At 46.8% G+C, this 20,332-nt stretch overlaps 1 protein-coding gene across 4 annotated transcripts in view; it reads right to left on the bottom strand.

Moving 5' to 3' along the window:
* The window catches only part of Trappc9 (trafficking protein particle complex 9), a 479,996-nt gene that overhangs the window by 416,223 nt on the left and 43,441 nt on the right, over nt 1–20,332 (bottom strand). For all 4 annotated transcript variants that reach the window (XM_037197522.1, XM_028885994.2, XM_037197521.1 and 1 more), the window contains 2 exons: nt 19,702–19,918; nt 6,705–6,848 (listed from right to left, as the gene is read on the bottom strand). In XM_037197522.1, the coding sequence (XP_037053417.1) occupies nt 6,705–6,848; nt 19,702–19,918 (361 nt within the window). The remainder of the gene's footprint in view (nt 1–6,704; nt 6,849–19,701; nt 19,919–20,332) is intronic.

The following is a 20,332-nucleotide window of genomic DNA, read 5'->3' on the forward strand; positions in this document are numbered from 1 at the left end:
CAGACTCTAGGAGACCAGAGACGCCAACCCAGACTACCATACCCAGCAAAACTTTTAATCATAATATACAGAGAAAAAAAGATGTCCCATGATTTTAAGCAATATCTACCTACAAATCTAGGCCTACAGAAGGCACCTGAAGGAAAATTTCAACCTAAAGAGGTTAACCACACCAAAGAAAACACAAGGAATAAATAATCCCAGACCAGCAAACCAAAAGAAAGGAAACACACACACACACACAATCACTACCACCACCACCACAACAACAAAATAACAGGAATCAACAAACACTATTCATTGACATACCTCAACATCAATGTCAATAAAAAGACACAGACTAACTGAATAGACAGGAAAAACAGGGTCTATCCTTCTGTGGTATCCAAGAAACATACCTTAACATCAAGAATTGACATCACACCACAGGGTAAAAGGATGGAAAAGATATCCCAAGCAAACAGACTGTCTCAATCAGGGTTTTATTGCTATGAATAGACACCATGACCACGACAACTCTTATAAAGGAAAACATTTCACTGGGGCTGCCATACAATTCAGAGGTTTAGTCCATTATCGTCACGGCAGGAAGCATAGTGGCACATAGGCAGACAGGGTGCTAGAGAGGTAGCTGAGAGTTCCGTATCCAGATCAGAAGGCAGCAGGAAGAGTGAGCGACATAGCCTGGTTTGTGCATCTGAAACCTCAAAGTCCACCCACAGTGACACACTCTCTCCAACAAGCCCACACCTCCTAATATTGTCACTCCCTATGGGCCTAAAGGGCCCATTTTCATTCAAAACACCACATAGGCCTAAGAAGCAAACTGGTGTAGCCATTTTAATATCTGACAAAATAGACTTTAAACCAAACTAATCAGAAGGGATAGGGAAGGACATTACATATTCATCAAAGGAAAAAAGCCACCAAGATGACATTGAAATTACTTTTTTTTAGCTTTTTTCCCCAACATAATATTTTTATTAATAATTTGGGAATTTCATACAATGCACCCTGATCACACATGCTTCACATTCCTCCCAGGTCCACACCCTTTCACCCCCACCAAAAAAAAAAAAAAGTCCAATTTGTATTCCCCATATACTCATTGGAGCATGGTAAAATTCCCAATGTCCAGCCCCTTAAAGAAAACTGTATCCCCACCCACCTCATCCCTCCACCCCCACACACAGAAGAAGCCATCAACTGTGCAGAGCTACAAATGAGCATCTTTATCTTTTTAAAGGACTGTCTTCAATGACTTCACGTCTGGACTCTTTGGGGGAAGGTTGGCACAGAAGCCTTCAAAGTCTCTCATTCTCAGTTATGAGTCTGTGGTTATCAATACCACTGCAAAGGAACATTCCCTGCTCATAGCCACCAGCAGCAGAATGGATCATGGACATCAACCTGCTTTCCAGAGGCAACATGGATCTTGAACATGAACATGGTTCCCGGCAGCTGCATGAATCACAGACATCAACAGGGTTTCTAGCAGCAGCATGATCATGGAAGTCTTTCAAGGAGACTTAAGTCAGAAAATGAGCCCTTCTTCGTCTAGGATATCTTCTTATTGCTCCAAGTCAGGGTGATCATGCGGATGGGCAGTGTGTCTGGAGGCAGGACCTGTGAGCGCTCCAGGCTGCTGTGCACCACCTTGACCTGGGCGCCGGCCACCCTGTCGGTACCCCAGGCATGACCATCACATTTGTGGCCCACAGACAGTGCAGCGCCGTGCTCACAGCCCAGCAAGGCAAGCAGTATGAGCAGCAGTGGCAGCAGCAGTGGCCCCTCCATGCCAGGCCTGCAGGCCAAGCAGTGGTACCATCCTAGAAGGCAGTGACAGAGCAAGAGGAGCCCAGTGGTGGTCCAAGCCTCTTGGGGGCCAGAGGACCCACCCTAAACAAGCTCCTTTGTCCCAACATTGCAATTCTTAACATCTATGCACCAAATACAAGGGCACCCAAGTTCATGAATGAAGCACGGCGACAGCTTCAGTCACGTACTGACCCTCACACACTGATTGTGGGTGACTTCAATACCCCACTCCTGTCAATAAACAGGTCATCCAGGCAAAAACTAAACAAAGAAATGCTGGAGCTAACTGATGTCATAAAGCAAAGAGGCCTAACAGACATTTATAGAACATTTTGCACAAACACAAAAGGCTACATCTTCATTCAGCACCTCATGGAACTTTGTCTAAAACTGACCACATACTCACACACAACAGATGCAAGAAAATTGAAGGCTGGGAGGTGGTGGTGCACACCTTTAATCCCAGCACTCGGGAGGCAGAGGCAGGCGGATCTCTATGAGTTCGAGTCCAGCCTGGTCTACAAAGTGAGTTCCAGGAAAGGCACAAAACTACACAGAGAAACCCTGTCTCAAAAAAACAAGAAAATTGAAGTAATACTCTGCATTCCATCTGACCACTACAGATTAAAGCTGGATATCCGAAACAACAGAAAACTCTCAAACTCATGGAAACTGAACAACTCAATACTGAATAGAAAATGGGTCAAGATGAAAATTAAGAAGGAAAATTAAAGACTTTGTAGAGCTGAAATGAAAACACAACATACCCAAACTCATGGGACACGATGAGGGTGGTTCATAGAGGCAAGTTCACAGCACTAAGTGACCACATGAAAAACACCGGAGGAATCTCATACTAGTGATTTACTAGCACACCTAAAAGATGTAGAACAAAAAGAAGACATCACACCTAAAAGGACCAGACAGCAAGAAATAATAAAACTCAGGGCTAAAATCAATAAAAGAGGAAAATTTAAAAAAGAATCAATGAAACAAAGAGTTGGTTCTTTGAGAAAAATCACTAAGATTGACAAACCCTTATCCAAATTAACTTAAAGTCAGAGAGAGAAGATTCGAATTAACAAAACTAGAGAAGAAAGTACAAACATAACAACAGATACCAAGAAAATCCAGAGAATCATAAGGACATACTAAAAACCTGTACTCCTCCAACTTGGAAAATCTAAAAGAAATGTATAATTTTCTTGATACACATGACTTACCAAAGTTAAATCAAGATCAAATAAGCAATTTAAACAGATCTATTATCCCCAGTAAAATAGAAGCAGTCATTAAAAATGCTCCCCCCTCAAAAAAAAAAAAAAAAAAAGAAAAAGAAAAAAAAAAAAACAGGGCTACATGGTTTTAGCAGATAATTCTACAAGACTTCCAAAGAAGAGTTAATGTCAATGCTCCTCAAATTATTCCACAAAACAGAGACAGGGGAACATTGCCCAATTTGTTTTATAAGGCGACAGTTACCCTGATATCCAAACCAAATAAATATCCAATAAAGAAAGATAATTATGGACCAATTTCTCTTATGAACATAGATACAAAAATATTCAATAAAATACTTGCAAACCAAATCCAAGAACACATCATAAAGATAATCCACCAAGATCAAGAAGGCTTCATCCCAGAGATACAGGAATTATTCAACCTATATAAATAGATAAATGTAATCCACCATATAAACAAACTGAAAGACAAAAACCACATGATCATCTCATTAGATGAAAAAAAGGCCTTTGGCAAAATCCAAAAGCCCTTCATGATAAAAGTCCTAGAGAAATTAGGGATACAAGGGACATACTTCAACATAGCAAAGACAAGTACAGCAAGTTCATAGCCAACATCAACTTAAATGGAGAGAAACCCAAAGCAATTCCACTAAAATCAGGAACAAGACAAGGCTGTCCACTCTCTCCATACCTATTCAATGTAGTATTTGAAGTCCTAGCTAGAGCAATAAGACAACTGAAGGAGATCAAGGGGATACAAATTGGAAAGGAAGAAGTCAAAGTATCTTTATTTGCAGATGATATGATAGTATGCATAAGTGACTTTAAAAATCCCAGCAGGGAATTCCTACAGCTGATAAACACTTTCAGCAATGTAGCTGGATACAAAATTAACTCATAAAACACCAGTACCCCTCCTGTACACAAATGACAGACTGAGAAATAAATCAGCAAAACAACACTTTTCACAATAGCCTCAAATAATATAAAACATCTTGGGCTAACTATCCAAGCAAGTGAAAATCTGTATGATTTAAAAAAAAAAAAAAACTTTAAATATATTGAAGAAAAAAATGTAAGAAAATGTCAGAAGATGAAAAGATCTTCCATGCTCATGGATTGATAGGATTAACATAGTAAAAATGGTCATCCTACCAAAAGCAATCTACAGATTCAATGTAATCCTCATCAAAATTCCAACACAATTCTTCACAGATCTTGAAGGAATAATTTTCAACTTCATATGGAAACACACAGAAAAAAATCCCAAGATAGCTATAAACAATTCTGAATAATAAAGAACTGCTAGAGGTCTCACCATTCCTGATTTCAACTTATACTATAGAGCTATAGTAATAAAAAATTACATGGCATTGGCACAAAAACAGACATTCAATCAACAGAATTGAACTGAAGATCAAGACATAAATCCACATACCTATGGACACCTGATTTTTTTATAAAGAAGTCAGAAATACACACTAGGGAAAAAAGACAGCATGTTCAAAAAATGGTGCTGGTCAAACTGTTTGGCTGTGTGAGAACAATGGACATAGATCTATACTTATCACCCTGCAAAAAAAAAGCACAACTCCAAAAGTATCAACAACCTCAATATAAAACTAGATACACTGAACCTGACAGACAAGACAGTAGGGAATAGCCTCGACCTCACTGGCACAGGAAAAGACTTTTCGGAACAGAACACTGTTAGCACAGACACTAAGATCAACAGTAAATGGCACCTCATGAAACTGAAAAGCTTCTGTATGGCAAAGGATACCTAGGAAAAGATTTTTACCAACTACACATCCAATAGAGGGCTAATATCCAAAGTATATAAAGAATTCAAAAAATGAGATACCAAGAAAACAACCCAATTAAAAACTGGGGTCCAGGTCTAAATAGAGGATTCTCCGAAGAGGAACCTCAGATGGCTGAGAAACACTTAAAGAAATCTTCAACATCCTTAGTTCATCAGGTAAATGCAAACCATAACTACTTTGAGATTTCATCACACCTATTAAAATGTCTAAGACCAATAAAACAAGTGACAGCTCATGCTGGCTAGGATGTGGAGTAAGGGGAACACTCATCCACTGCTGGTGGGAGCTGCATAGATGGCGAGGTGTGAACATGAACAGTGACGTGTGGCCCAGGTCATCTTCCAGGATAGAATTCTCTCATTCTCTCTCTCTCTCTCTCTCTCTCTCTCTCTCTCTCTCTCTCTCTCTCTCTCTCTCTCTCTCTCTCTCTGTGTGTGTGTGTGTGTGTGTGTGTCTGTCTGTCTGTCTGTCTGTCTCTGTCTCTGTCTCTCTCTCACTCAGCAGACCTCGGCTGGATAGAATTTCCTCACGCCACTCCCCCTTCCTGTAAGCAGTGGGCATCCAGCATGGATGTGGGGACATAAAGACCTGGTGCCTCGCCACATCCACTGACGGGCCACCCGGTGACAGACGCCCCAGCTACTGATGAGAACTACATCCCCACAGGGGATCTGCACCCAGTTACTGTCAGGGAAGGAAATGGAAGGTGAGATAGACCTACAGGGCCATCCTAGCTTGAACTCTTAAGTATGGCGGTCTCTGCTAGGGCTACGCCAACTCCACACTTCTGACATCTTGCCACTTTCTGCTTGCTTCATGGCTGTTGATGACATGAGTCCTTTTAATGAACTCCCTGCACACCGACCCCACAGCAGGGGACATTAACTTGCACAGCAACCCCACATCAGGGGACATCTCCCCAAGAACCTGGCTGGCCCCAGGCCAATGGGGATCGAGGGTATATGTGGAAGCCACCAAGGCCCTCTTCTGACACCATGACTCTCTGGGGCCTGGGGAACACCACGGTGAGCTACCTCACACACTGCCAAGTGAACATACCTGGGCTGAAATACACAGATGACTGAACCCCAGAAATGAGGCAATACCCAGTAACAGTGAGATGAGATACTTGGGGAGAAAGTTGAACAAAGGCAACTGGGAAGGTAGGTAGACGCTGTGGCCCCCAGAACAGCATGGCGACCTCACCTGTGGTTCTGGAAGCCAGAGAGAAGGTTCCCAGGAGGCAGCAGTGGCCAGAAGGGCACAAAGGGGGCTATCGACCTCCGCTGGCTCCATCTCCAGCCAGATGCCAGTCATAGGACTCGCCAGGTAGTGAAAATCCACACAGCTGTGGTCTAAGGGCTTGCACACCTCCCCACACAAGCACCACGCGTTGGCATTCACATTTGACCCAGTGTCCCCCAAGGACAAGGAGCCCACTGTGGTCTGAATGCAAAACATAGCTATAGGCACTGAGCTGGGAGGTTGTGATACCTTTGAAAGGTGGGTGTCACTGGAGGAGCGGGCCGTGGGACATGTTGCCTGCCTCTACTTCCTGCCCTGTGGAGATGTGTGGAGGTGAGGAGTGACAGCTGTACTGCCACCCCATAGAGCCACAGGCCACCTGCCTAACAGAGGGGTAAAGAGAATACAGAAAACCAAAGGAGGGGCGTGGGTGAGCAAGAGGGAACATGGGAAGAACGGCTAGGCACAGAAACAGGTACCCACCAGCAGCAATGGGCTGGAAATGAAGATCAGCCCCAACCCAGCCCACACCCAAGGATCCCTGGAAAGAAAAGACCATGAGTTCACTCACCCTGATCGGACAGGAAGTCCAGCATGGTCTGCAAAAGAAAGGACAGGTGCCGCACAGACAGCGCGGGGTTCCCCATCCGGCGGGAGGCATAGACCAGCTCGTGCAGCAGACGCATCTGGACGGCAGCCCAGCCTCGGTGTGTGCCTGTGGGAAAGGTCACAAACAGTACTCAAGGTCAAGTGTGAAATGTGGCAGCTCACAGACAAGGACCTTGATGATCAAACTCAAATGGCCAAAACTATTACATCCACCACCACTACCTGTCCACCACCACCACCACCACCACCACCACCACCACCACCACCACCACCACCCTACCCACAACTGCTACCATCACCACCACCACCACCCTACCCACAACTGCTACACCCACCACCCCTCCACCTACCACCATCCCCATGCCCAGGTACAGAGTAGCCAGAGAACATTGTTCATACATTAAGAATGTCTCTCCCTAGGGACAGAGCTCAGTGGTGGAACACTTGCCTAACACTGCCAAGGTCCCAGGCTCCAACCCCAGTGTAGAAAGAAGAGTTTTAAAGAACAGCCTTACACTACACTTTCTTTCTCTCTTCTATGAGGACATCCCACTAAAATAACCCTGATAGGCTTCCAGAAGAAGATGGTTTCCGGTGCATTTGAGTAACGGAGAGACATTTCCTCAAGAAGTGACGACCCTGGTTGGGCCCTCATGATCAACTCTGAGGCATTAGAGAAGTGGGGAGATAAATAGGTAGCAAGGTCCCCCAGGGACTGGAAGGGCCCCTCCCTCCCAAACAGCCCAGCACATTTGAAAGGAAAGGTAGGAAGCTTGGTTACACAGCCTACTGGAAAGCATTTCCTTAAGAATGCAGAGTCCTAGGATCCCAGCTCCTTTGGGCAATAATTACTAACTCCACAGCTTTTCCACCATAAAACCCTTTATAAAGAAGATGTGGACACAGGGGTCCCTCACGATGTCGGGAGACTCTGGGTGCACGAGAAAGCTAGGGAAAATGAGAGTCTGACTTGCTGCAGGTCTGCTGTAGGCACAGCTGCCCCTGTCTCTGTTACCAGTTTCACTGGTGGATGGCCCACAGGGAGCCTGAATCTAGGTCTCTGTCTCTGACACACACACACACACACACACACACACACACACACACACACACACACACAAAGAGCAGGTGTCTGCACACTGGGATGCAAGGAGTCCCACATGAAGACTTTTATTAATTAGCATACACAGTAATAGACTTCCTTGTGACATTTTCTTTTTTTTAATTTTTAAGGTTTTTTTTTTATTTTGTCTTTAGACTTATCATTTTATGTATGTTTCCCTGAATGTATACATGTGCGCCACACTCATGCTCAGTGCCCACAAAGATCACAGGAGGGCATTCAATTCTCCTGATTCTAGAGTTACAGGTGGTTGTGAGCTGCCATGTGGGTGCTGGGAAGCAAACCCGGATCCTCCACAGAGCGACCGATGCTCTTCACTGCTGAGCCATCTGTCCGGCCCCCAATGTGAAGATTTATTTTTATTTTTAATTATGTGTATGTGAGTCCAGGTGCCCACAGAGACCAGAGGCATCCGACGCTCAGGAGCTGGAGTTACAGGTGGTTGTGAGCTACTGATATGGGCACTGGGAACCAAGCGGGGGTCCTCTACAGGAGCAGCACGCACTCTTAACTGCTAAGGCATCTCTCCAACACCCTGGGACGTTTTCATATACGTTTGTTTTAGTGGATCCTCTCCCTACCCTGCTCCTCTCCCCCAGCTCCCTGCTTGCCCTCCCCCACGTCTGTGTTCCTGCCCCAGTACCCACTTCCCAGACATATGTGTTCTGGTGCCTCTCTACTCGACTTCCTAAAAAAAAAAAAGAAAAGAAAAAAGAAAATCTCCATTTCCCCTTTCATGGGCCTCCGTAGTTTCCTGAACTCTACCCACACGCATTCCTTCGTATGTACACATATGTAAAAATTAGAAGGTAGGATCAACATCTGAAAAAGAACATGTATTGTGTGTCTTTTGAGCCTGAGTTACTTCACTTAATATTTTCCAGTTCCATCTGCCTTCTTGCAAATGACATGACCGTATTATTCTTTATGGTGGACTGTGTGTCCCTTTTCATTGTCTACTGGTAAGTGATGGACATCTAAGCTGGTCCATTTCCTCGATATTGTGCATGGAGCAGCAGTAAGCACAGACGTACAGGTAACTCTGTGGTAAGATATTCCATGTATATGTCAGCAGTGACAAATCTGGGTTATATGGTAGTTCTGTTTTTAATTTTTGGGGGAAACCCCCACACTGATTTCCACAGCAGCTGCACCAATTTTACATTCCTACCAGTGGGTTCCTCTTCTCCTACCCGCTTCCAGCATCTATTGTCATCTGTTGCCTTGATGAAAGCCTTTTCTGAGTGGCATGAGATGGAATATCAGAACGTTTTTGACTGGCACCGCCCTTCTGAATAGGGATGTTGAACACTTCAAAATATCTATCGGCCATTTGTGTGTCTTCTTTAACAACAGTGCTCAGTTCGTCAGCCCGTTTCCTGGTGGGCTCTTTGGGTTTGCTTTCTAATTTTTGAAGCACTTTGTACACTTCTTATCTTAACCCCTATCTGAAACAGAGCTGGCAAAGGCTTTCTCCCATTCTACAGACCGCCTGTTCACCCCGCTGTCAGTCTTGTTTGCTATACAGAAAGAAGCCTTTGCATGTCACATCATCCATTTGCTAACTCTTGGGGTAGCTCCCTGTGAGTTGGGGTTCTGTTCACAAAGTTCTTATACCTACGTCTTAGCACATTTTTCCTCTCTTTTCCTCTAGTAGTCCCAGTGGCTTATGCGTTGAGGTATTTGATCCACTAAGGATTCATTTCTGTGGCAGGACGAGAAACGTGGCTCTAACCCGACTCTTCCGGAAGTGGCTGTGGAGTATGGTTTGTGGAATGGCCTCTTTTCTTCAGTGTGTGTGTTTGACACCTTTGTCAAAAAGTAGGTGCCTATGGCCATGGAGGTTTGTTTCTGGGTCCTCTCTTATGCTCCATTGGTCTACGTGACTGTGTTTGGGCACCATCATTATGTCTTCGTCACTCTGGCTCTGCAGCAGAGTTTGAATTTAGATATTGTGACGCCAGGATTCTTTTTGCTTAGGATTACTTTGGCTGTCTTTTCTGTTTCTGTATGAATTTTAAGGGTTTTTTTTTCTAGTTCTGTAAAGAATGCTATTGGAATTTTGATGGAATTAGCACTGACGCTATGGAGACTTCAACATATAGACTGCACTTTGAACTCTACACCCCAGTGTGATTTCAACACCAGAAAGAAGGTCAGACACTCTGAGCCTTAACACTCCTACCTAAAGAATGTCGTCAACCAGACTGGTGAGTCCCTGCTGAGCCAAGACTCAGGTCATAAAAACACACACACACAGAGGGGTTCAGGCTCAGACAAAACTGATGCCCCCTAGAAACCAACAGCTCATGGGAGTTGCTGACTGAGACTCTAACACACAAACACCTGAAAGAGAGTCAGGGGGGACAGAGCACCTCCCCTTACGGGGTATACTTCCTGTAAGGATGAGCCTGTAGGAGGTGCAGATGCTGGTGGATGCTGTGGGGACGGGGGGGGGGGGGGGGGGGGGTAGTGTGCCACACGAGCTGAGGCAGGCAGGGGAGGAAGTCGCACCGGGAAACAATAGTCCTGCCTGTCACAAAGCGGCAAGCCGCTCGCTCATTTAGAGTGCTTTGGCCATTTATGCTAACTTCTCAATAAATGCTAGCTGATAAATGCTAATATTATGACTCAATGAATATAATGTGTTTAACACACAGCATCAGCCTCTGACTCTGTGGGGTGATTAATGATCCAGCCTGCTCCATTATTGCATTGAGAACAAACCCTTGATATACCAGATCTCTACTGCTGCGGTTATTGGGTAAAATTACCTACGCGTGTGTCAACCCCCACCCTCACTCCCACTCCGGCATCATGAGTCCCTGCACATGAAGACTGTCTGGTACTTATTATAATATCCCCGGAACAGAGGCGTCTATATCATCAGACACTCAGTCAACGTCAACGGGCGAGAGGAGCAAGAAAGGCTCTCCCTCTGTCTGCTACCCGGAGAGCATGGACCACTGCTTCGTGCGTCCTAACCTCGGCCAGTTTGCCTAAGATGTTCCACGCAACTCACGGCCCGGCGGACCTCGCCTCCGGCCACTGTGCCCTGCACAGCCAGCCACTCCCTTTTCTGTGTGTGCTCAGCAGCAGGCACAGAGTTCAGCTAATAACAGGCACAGTGGGGCCCCTGTAAGCTCGTGATTCTGTTTCCTCCATCAATTCCTCACTGCCTGGGCAGCAGCCATGTGTCTTATTCATCCAAGGATCCTTAATGCCTGGCAGGAGGCCTGGTGCATGCTGGGTATTTAACTAGCGTGTGGGTCGAGATGAGAGCCTGACCCTAGAAAAATTCCCCTTCTGTTTCCCATGTGCATACTCAAGTATGTGGGGACGAAATGGTGCGGCTCCAGGGATCTGCTGGGTGGTGGGTTCACATCTGCTGTTTTCTCTAGTTCCTGTGTATTTAGGATACTTCATAACAACATACCAACTCAAAACCTGGAAGGCAATCCAACACCCACACAAACACCTCCACAATATATCCTGGGATGTGACATATCTTCCAGAAACTTCCTGGAATACACAGTGGTGACAACATCTTGCATCAAGAAGACAAGTGGTGAATGAGACACATTCCTGCCTTGTTTCCACCTGGTCAAAGGGGCTAGGACCAAACACTGGAACAGAAGAGAATTTTAGGAGGATTAAGAGTCCAAGTCATGACTAAGCTAGTCATGCCTTCAAAACGCTCCAATTCTCATTCACCTCAGCACTACCAAACCGAGAGCTCTCTCCTGCAGGAAATCAGTGACGATCACTTGGTTATTTTTCCAAACAGATAATGGTCTAGTTTCTACTGTGGATGGGTGGGAATGAGACCCAGGACAAACTAGCTCCCCAGTGAGCCCTGCATGCATGGTGCCTCCTCTGTGGTTCAGAGTCCTCCTACAGAACACTGAAGCTTTTCTAAAGACAGATTTGTAGGGTTTGACTCCTGACAAAACTCTTCTGTGATCCTGTCACGGAGGTTCAACAATGCCGGCTTTGACAGCTGCCATTCAGCAAATCAATTCCAAGTCTCTTTCAGCAAAGTTCCTCGGCAACATTTAATCTCTCATTCAGCAAACGACTAAGCAAAAAGCAAAACAGAGAAATCTTCTCCCACGGCAGCACAAATAAGATTAAGACAGAAGATGTGGTTCCCTAAGCCAGCAAATACACAGAACACATGAGCTGGGTCCTAACTCAAGCCTCTGAAGCCTGCTGGCAAAAACACTCACCTCACAAATGAGACAGAAGACATTTCTGGACCTGAGAGATCCGACAGCCTAGCTTTTACTCACAAGTATCGGGGTTTTGGTAGATTTCCATTTAATTCTCTGAGAAACACTTGAAGCAGAGGTGGGACTTAAATTGGCTTTGATTGTCTAGAAATGCAGCCAGCTGACATTTACCATTTCACTCTATTGGACCTCACTTTTTTCATGAAATAATGGCAAATGTCCCCCCCCATCCACCTCCACAAAACAAAAGTCCAAGTAAAAAGGACAGAATCGCTTGAATTTTTCAAAAGAAATATGTTCCACTCTTAAGACTTGCAAGCAAAGAGCAAAGAACAAAGTCAATAACTGGCCACAGGCACTGTGGTGACTGCTGGCTGGGTCCAGCCCTTTATCACAGGTGTTCGCATGGACACCTCCAATGGGAGGCACAGGACAAAGGGCCAGTACGGTGAGGGCCTCAGGAGCTGGTGATGTGGTGTTGGGTAATCCACCCAGACGGTTTTTAAGTGCGCTTACAAAAATCACAACAAGTGCCCGAGGAGGAACAGCACAGAGAAACAAAGGAATTCCATCTCGACAGAAGCGACAAGGCAGTCTCAGAAGAAACAGCATCCAGCCAGATGCTGGAGGGTGACTGGGAAGCCTGGCAGGTGAGGAGGAGGTCTGCGCATCCGTGACTTCAGACTGTTCTCAGCTAGGCCCTGTGCAAAAGACAAACCTAAGGCAACTCTAAGTGTACCTTTGCATAAAGTCCAACTGCTTTTAGCCTGAAGCCGGCCTGGAGTAAAGTTCAAAGTCTCAATGGGAAGTAACCGAAAAGCCTCTTCAGTCTCACCCAGAGTCCCCTGAAAGCACATCAAATGATATTCCCACTCACGGGACCCGTCTCCACATCTTACAATCACCCTCCCCTGTCTCCAAAGTGATCACTGGGTGCTCCAAAAACTCTTTCCTCTCTGTACAGGTTCTACTCTTAGCCCATTAAATCCCTCCAGAATACAGCAAAATCAGCCTGGACACTCTGCTCCCCATTTCCCAAACTCGAGGACCTTTCATTTTCTCTTCTGCCTGTAACTCTAAGCCTTGACTGTCCAGACGCCTCGGCCTAAACTCCAATCAACACCATCAAGCTCACTGGAAGACCACACTAGCAATGGACTTCTGCTCAGCGGGATGCTGGTCTTAATGGCTCTCAAGACTCAATCCATCTTTTCATACCCGCTCTGCATCATCCTTGGAAATTCCACCTGACACTGACGGCATGCTGAGCACTGTCCTCGGCACCCTACAGGGGGGTTTAACCCTTCCATCAACTGCTGTCCCCAAGCTGCAGACACACAGACACACAGACACAGGCCATGGGGCAGCTTGGCCAAGGTCACGCCGTCAGTAATGGCATCCTGGGCTTCCATCTTTTCATATACCCCATGGTGTTCACAGTATCTCTCACTGAGCTGTCAGAAACAGGTTAGTCGTGTGAAAGTATTACCAAGAGGCCACTGCCTGCCTTGACGTGGATCAGACAGGTGTTGTGGGCATGTGCACCCACAGGAGACAAGGCAGCCTCACTCAAGCCTGAAGTGGGACAAGCCAGGCAATCACAGCCCAGAGTCCCTGCCCAGACCATCACTCTGTGTGGCAGCTGCTGTAAATACCACAGAAAGAACAGGAAATAGCACTTTAATATGAACAGCCACTTTTGAACAACTACTTTTCTGTAATACACAAAAAGAGCAATGTTTTTTAATAAATAAAAATATTCCCGACTACAATACTTAGTATAAAGCTACAGTAATCAAGGCAGTGGGATTTTGGCAAACGGACAAACAAAATAATTGATAGCAGAGAAAAGAGAATGCAGAAATCCGCCCACATAAGTACAGTCAACACAGCTCTGACAAAGGAGCGCAGTGGCCCAGCAGAGCCAAGGCGGGCCTTCCAGCAGACCAGCCAGGACATAGGATGGCCACCAACCGGGCAGTAAACCAAGGTGCTAACTGTGGACTTCACAAATAGTTCACCAGAATGGACCTCCGAAAAAACAAAAAAACCTCTCTAGAAGGGTCTATGTGGTTATGGAACTTCTTTGGGCTCTATAAAAATTTCCCCTACAAGTTGATCAATGAAAACTGTAGGTCGCATTTGGTAGAGTAATAGATTTTTAGATACAGCTCCAAAATCACCATCCATGAGAGAAAGAGCTGATGAAGTAGATGCCATTAAAATTGAAAACTGCTGTTTTGCAGATAAGCTGCCGAGAGAATGAGAAAACAAGACCCACGCTGGGAGAAAATATTTGTCAAAGACACTGCTAAAGAACTGTTATGCATATTATAGAAGCAGAGAACAAAGAACCTGGTTTTCAAATGGGATCACCAGAGAAGACATTCAGAGAAGCATAGGAAGAAATGCTCAATATACGCACTAGATAACAAGATCCCACCGCACACCTTAGTCCAGAACACGGACAGTACCAAATGCTGGCCAGGACACGGAGCAGAGGTAACTGTCACCCACTATCTTTGAGAGTGAAAAATGGGACAGCCACTTGGGAAGACAGTTTGTCAGTCACTTACAAAATTGCACATACTTTTGCCATATGATGCAGCCACTGTGCTTCTGGACATTGGCCCAGCAGAGCTGAAACACTGCATTCATATAAAACCTTCACATGGCTGTTTATGGATGCCCTAGTCATGAGCGTCAACCTTGCAAACAACCAGGAATTGTGGGGTGAGTGTCCACATGCCTGATGCCATTCTAGAATAAGGAAAGGGGTGGAGATTATGAAAGGCTGTGTGGCTGCAAGGGCCTGGGGTGAACAGACTGCAGCGGATCTTTAGGGGGATCCAACTATATTGATTGCCCACAATGGGGGATCCAGTCATCACACATTGGTCAAAACCTAAAGAATGTCCGGCACCAAGAGTGAGCCCTGATGTGAGCTGTGGACTTAGGGTAAGGATATGCTATGTTGGTTCATTGGCTGTAGCAGATGCTCCATCGGATGGGGAAGGTTGGCTGCCAGGGAAGGCCATGTCTCTATGGAGAAAGGGGGGGGTCCCAGAATTCTGCACTGTATGGTCAGTTTTTCTGTGGGTCAGAAACTGCTTTTAAAAATAATTTTATTATGGTTTAGTCTTTTATGTATGTAACTGTTTGCCTGCACATGTGGATGTGCGCTTCTTGTGTTCCTCGTGCCCACAAAGGCTGGAGGGGATCCCTTGGAAATGGAGTTACAGATGTCTGTGAGCCACCACATAGGAGCTAAAAACTAAACCCAGGTCTTCTGCAAGAGCAGCAAGTGTTTTTAACTACCGAGACAATCTCGACAGCCCGTTTTTTTTCTAGTTTTCAAATAAAATGAAATCATACAGAAGGAAGTGAATTGATAGAAAGAAAATTATACACACACACACACACACACACACACAAAACTTAATACATAATTATAATTTTTTAATTAAGAAGACTCACTTTCAGAGCTGCTACTGGTGAAGGAGACCTAGCAATAACCCATCCTTTCACTCCAAACCACATACCGAACACAGCAGAGGTCTCTAAGCAGCAGGAGCCACTCCAGGCCACACCGGAGTCACCACACAGCAACCAGGTGTGCCTTTGCAAAAGCTGGGGGTCACTCTGGCAAGAGGACTGGAGAGCTCGTGCTGGTGTGGGAGGCGTGCCGAGGCTGGCCAGACACCACCCCAGTCTGCCGCATCCCTTCCACATGCCTGCTCCAGGAAAAGCAAGCGGGGAATGCCGAGTGTGGAGAGGGTGCCATGTACTTCACGGGCGTTCTTCTCTACATTTCTCTTCCGAAAGGAGAAAAGTGCTAAGCGGGCTGCCGAGGTGGCTACAGAGAGGCCAGGAATTCGGGAAGGGCTGTCCTAGTCACCGATGCCTAGAATCTGGGTGCTCCATCAATGCATGCCTATGAGAACGCAAGAGCCATGCTCCCTGGAGAATCATGCCATCCCTTTCCTGCTTCGCCCGTGTTCAGATTGGTTCTCAGGTAAGCCTCGTAACATCATCCCAGCCACCAGGACCAAGCCCAGGCTCGTTTAGATGCCAAACTCTTCACCCCACTCAGTCTGACCTTGGCTCCCAAAAGTCCTACAATTCCTTCCTCACTCATCATCGCCCCTTCTCATTCCACTTTCCTCTACTGACCTCTGCCCTGATTCGGGCCCACCGAATACTTCCTCCTTTCTTTATCCACAACCACGGGGGCTCCTGCAGGGTCAACACAAGACAGGGGCTTCCCCATCCTCTGGACAGACATGAGCAGCCTTCTCCGTGTTCAAGGGACTCTCAGACACACCTGCCCAAGGCCCTGGCATCCAGAGTCCCCCTACCCCCGACCCCACCATGGATGCATTGTCCTTGCTCCTGGAACAAGGGAGGGAAGCCCCTAGGATGGCACACCCACCATCTTCGGAGTGCTGGAGAGCTGGAGGGCAGCAGAGGGTGGACGGGGGGATGATTATGCAGAGCCCACAGTGGCCTGCAACGGTCACCCCATTTGGAGGTTTTGAGCACCTGGTGTCCCCAGGTTCCATGGGGCGTTCTGCACAAGGAAGTGCTGCATGGTCTCAGCAGTGCTCTGAGAGCTAAAGGGCGGGGCAGGGGGGTTCTGTAGTGACAGCTGAACTCTTCAGACAATGGAGACAGCCCAAGAAGCTGACAGAGGGCCTCAGAGACCAGCACAGCTCCTAAGAGGGCAGCCCGCGAGGCTTAGAAAGACAGAGACCAGCTCCGACACCCAGGATCCGTCACATCAGTCTGCAGGCCCGCTTCCCCTCAGGGTTGCCAATCAAGCAACAGGTGCTCAACAAACCTTGGGTCCCACCCTATCTCTGGGAGGGGCAAAGTGACAGAATAGATGGGAGCTTTTTAACCAGACAACCACACTAGATCAGTCAATTACATGGGGACTGGAGGAAGAACCCGGCTGAAGGAATCCAGATGCCACTGAGGGCTGACAGCAGCTGAGAGCACCCACGTGTCCATTCCAACTCACAGCAAAGTGACCATCGCGGGGCCATCACTGGGCCATCGCGGGGCCATCGCGGGGCCATCTCGGGGCCATCTCGGGGCCATCTCGGGGCTCTGCATAACCATCCTGCCTGCCCTCTGCTGCTTTCCTCCCTCCAGTCCAGCTCTTCCAGCGCATGAAGAGAGTGGGTATCACTCTAGAGGTGTCCTCTGTTCAGGAGCAAGGGCCATAACATGTCTGCAGAGTCTAAGACCTTCTGGAAAGGGTCCCAGACCCTCCTCTTGACCCCTGCACACAATCTTAAGAGACAAGATGAAAGGAAGGGACAGGAGCCAGCAAGACGGCTCAGCAGGCCGAACATGCGCCACCAAGCCCGATGACCTGAGCCCTATCTCCAAAACACGTGAGGCAGGAGAAAAATAACTCCTCCATCTTGCCCTCTGACCTCTGCACGCACACCATAGCGCTCACACACACACACACACACATTATAAATAAACTAGCTCAAACGTGTATTTTTAAAGTCAAGGACAAAATCGACTTCAAAGTGATACCACATAGCAGTGTGGTGGCACGTGCCTGTACAGCTACTGACTGGGAGGAGGCCATGGCAGGAGGACTGAGGGTTCCAGGCCATCCTCTGCTAGTAAGTTCAAGGCCAGCCTGAGCTACATCGTGAGACCTTGTCTCAAAAAGTTAAATAAATAAGACACTGTCTAGAGTGAATCACAGTCAATGACGGTACTGAAAGCAAACAAATGTCAAGGTCCATGGTTAATTTTTTTAAAAAAAATAACCCTCAGCAGGGGTGCAAGATGGAGGAGACCTGGCTAGCAAGGTCACAGGAGAAACACGATCTTCTGTGGGCCTAACATAAAAGGACAACAGCAGCAGGTCATGTGAATGGAAAACTGCCCAGCAGACTTCTGCCTGCTCACCTTGCCCCTACGGGGAGGGAGGCTCAGGCAGGGACTGTATGGCTTGTTTTGCCACAGGACCTCACTCTGTAGACCAGACTGCCCTCAAATTTATTCCCATCCTTTTGCCTTGGCCCCCTCAAGTGCTGGGATTTCAGGTATAGGCTATTATACCTGCCCCTACCACCTACACTTGCCCATGAAGTCACACCATCTACACTTGCCCATGAAGTCACACCACCTACACTTGCCCATGAAGTCTCACCATCTACACTTGCCCATGAAGTCACACCATCTATACTTGCCCATGAAGTCTCACCATCTACACTTGCCCATGAAGTCACACCATCTACACTTGCCCATGAAGTCACATCATCTACACTTGCCCATGAAGTCACACCATCTACACTTGCCCATGAAGTCACACCACCTACACTTGCCCATGAAGTCACACCACCTACACTTGCCCATGAAGTCTCACCACCTACACTTGCCCATGAAGTCACATCATCTACACTTGCCCATGAAGTCTCACCACCTACACTTGCCCATAAAGTCACACCATCTACACTTGCCCATGAAGTCTCACCATCTACACTTGCCCATGAAGTCACACCACCTACACTTGCCCATGAAGTCACACCATCTACACTTGCCCATGAAGTCACACCACCTACACTTGCCCATGAAGTCACACCACCTACACTTGCCCATGAAGTCACACCATCTACACTTGCCCATGAAGTCTCACCATCTACACTTGCCCATGAAGTCACACCACCTACACTTGCCCATGAAGTCACACCATCTACACTTGCCCATGAAGTCCTATTGACTTGCACATGACCTGTGCTATTTTCATGCCACTCCAGACAACAGAAACTGTGGCCCGCAAGGCCTTGAAGGCTTACCACACTGCCCTTCACAGAACAGTGTGCCTCATCTCTGAGCCAAGCAATTCCCTTCTAAAGACTCTGATCTGCTGGGAATGGAGGTGTCAATGTGAAGAGCTGCCTGGAAAGGCTGGTACTAAAGAGTCTGGGGAGGGAGACATCTATACACTAGTCATCAGGTGGATGGAGAAGGAAGGGATTTGTGATTGAGAGTGGGAGCACCACCGGGGATCCCGCTGCACCCCAGAAGAAGGACAAGTCAGTTCTCTCCTATTGAAAGGCCACATCATCACTAGCTCTGGGTCCCCATCTAAAGCAGGAATCAAGAGAAGGAATTTGTCTCTGACAAATTAAGACTTGGACTAACTGAGCATTGTATTCCACGTTACACTATATTTTAATATTTATCACTATTACAGAATCAGAACTTGCCACAAATGCATAGCTGTGTGCATACACATACATCCAAGTATATTTATTCTGGAAAGGTACATTGATTTTGCTAACCTAACAAAATTTCATGGGATAAGTAAAAACATTAGGACTTCAAGCATTGTGTTGGTGACAGACAGACCAGGGCAATTTCTGACCTCCACTAACAAAGATGCAAAATCAAGGCCACACGATGTGCTCCAGGACTTCCTGTTGTGACATCACTGTTATGAGTGGCTGTGCAGGAAAGGGCTGTGGCCACCTTTGAACCGCAGGTGCCCACTACAGTCCCACAACACTCAGCAGATGCTCAAATGAATTGAAACAAAGCAACTTCCCACCCCAGCCCCAGGTCATCAGTACCTTTGTTGAAGTCCTTGGGGTCTAGCGACAGACTGTAACCGGGCAGCGTCTCCAGAAGGAGCTTGTAACAGGCCCTCCAGCCAGGCTCCGTGATGCTAGGGGCCACGCACTGCATGGCAGCCACGCGCTTGAAGAATGCTGACTTCCGGTGGAAGCCGATCAGTTCGTAGAGTTCAGACAGGATGCTGTAGCGCTGGATTTTCTCTTCTTCAGAAAGCTGAAGCATAGAGAGAAAACAAGAATCATAATGTACCTGGAACTTGAGGCCCTGTGGGACCCCTGTGAACACCCCCAAGACCTTCCATGAGCCATGGCTCCAAGCACATCCAGCCTTTTGCTAAGAAGGTTCTCTGGCATGAGGGGGTTGTCACACAATGCATGAGGCATCCTTCATAAAAGGAACAAGAGTCCATCATGGCAAAAGATGGAGAAGGGATTTTGCTCAGCTTCTTGGAACATATCACGTGGAGCCACATGACTAGAAGATGATGATAATAGCACCTAACTTAGATCTGAGAACTCCTGGCTCATAAGCACGCTTCTTCCATCTCAATGGTGATGGGGCCATAACGACTCTGGTCATAAGCATCCACTAGATGCCCACAAACCACAGGCTTTTTTTTTAAATCAG

The sequence above is a fragment of the Peromyscus leucopus genome, chromosome 20, assembly GCF_004664715.2.
Source record: "Peromyscus leucopus breed LL Stock chromosome 20, UCI_PerLeu_2.1, whole genome shotgun sequence".
Classification (NCBI taxonomy): Eukaryota; Metazoa; Chordata; class Mammalia; order Rodentia; family Cricetidae; genus Peromyscus; species Peromyscus leucopus.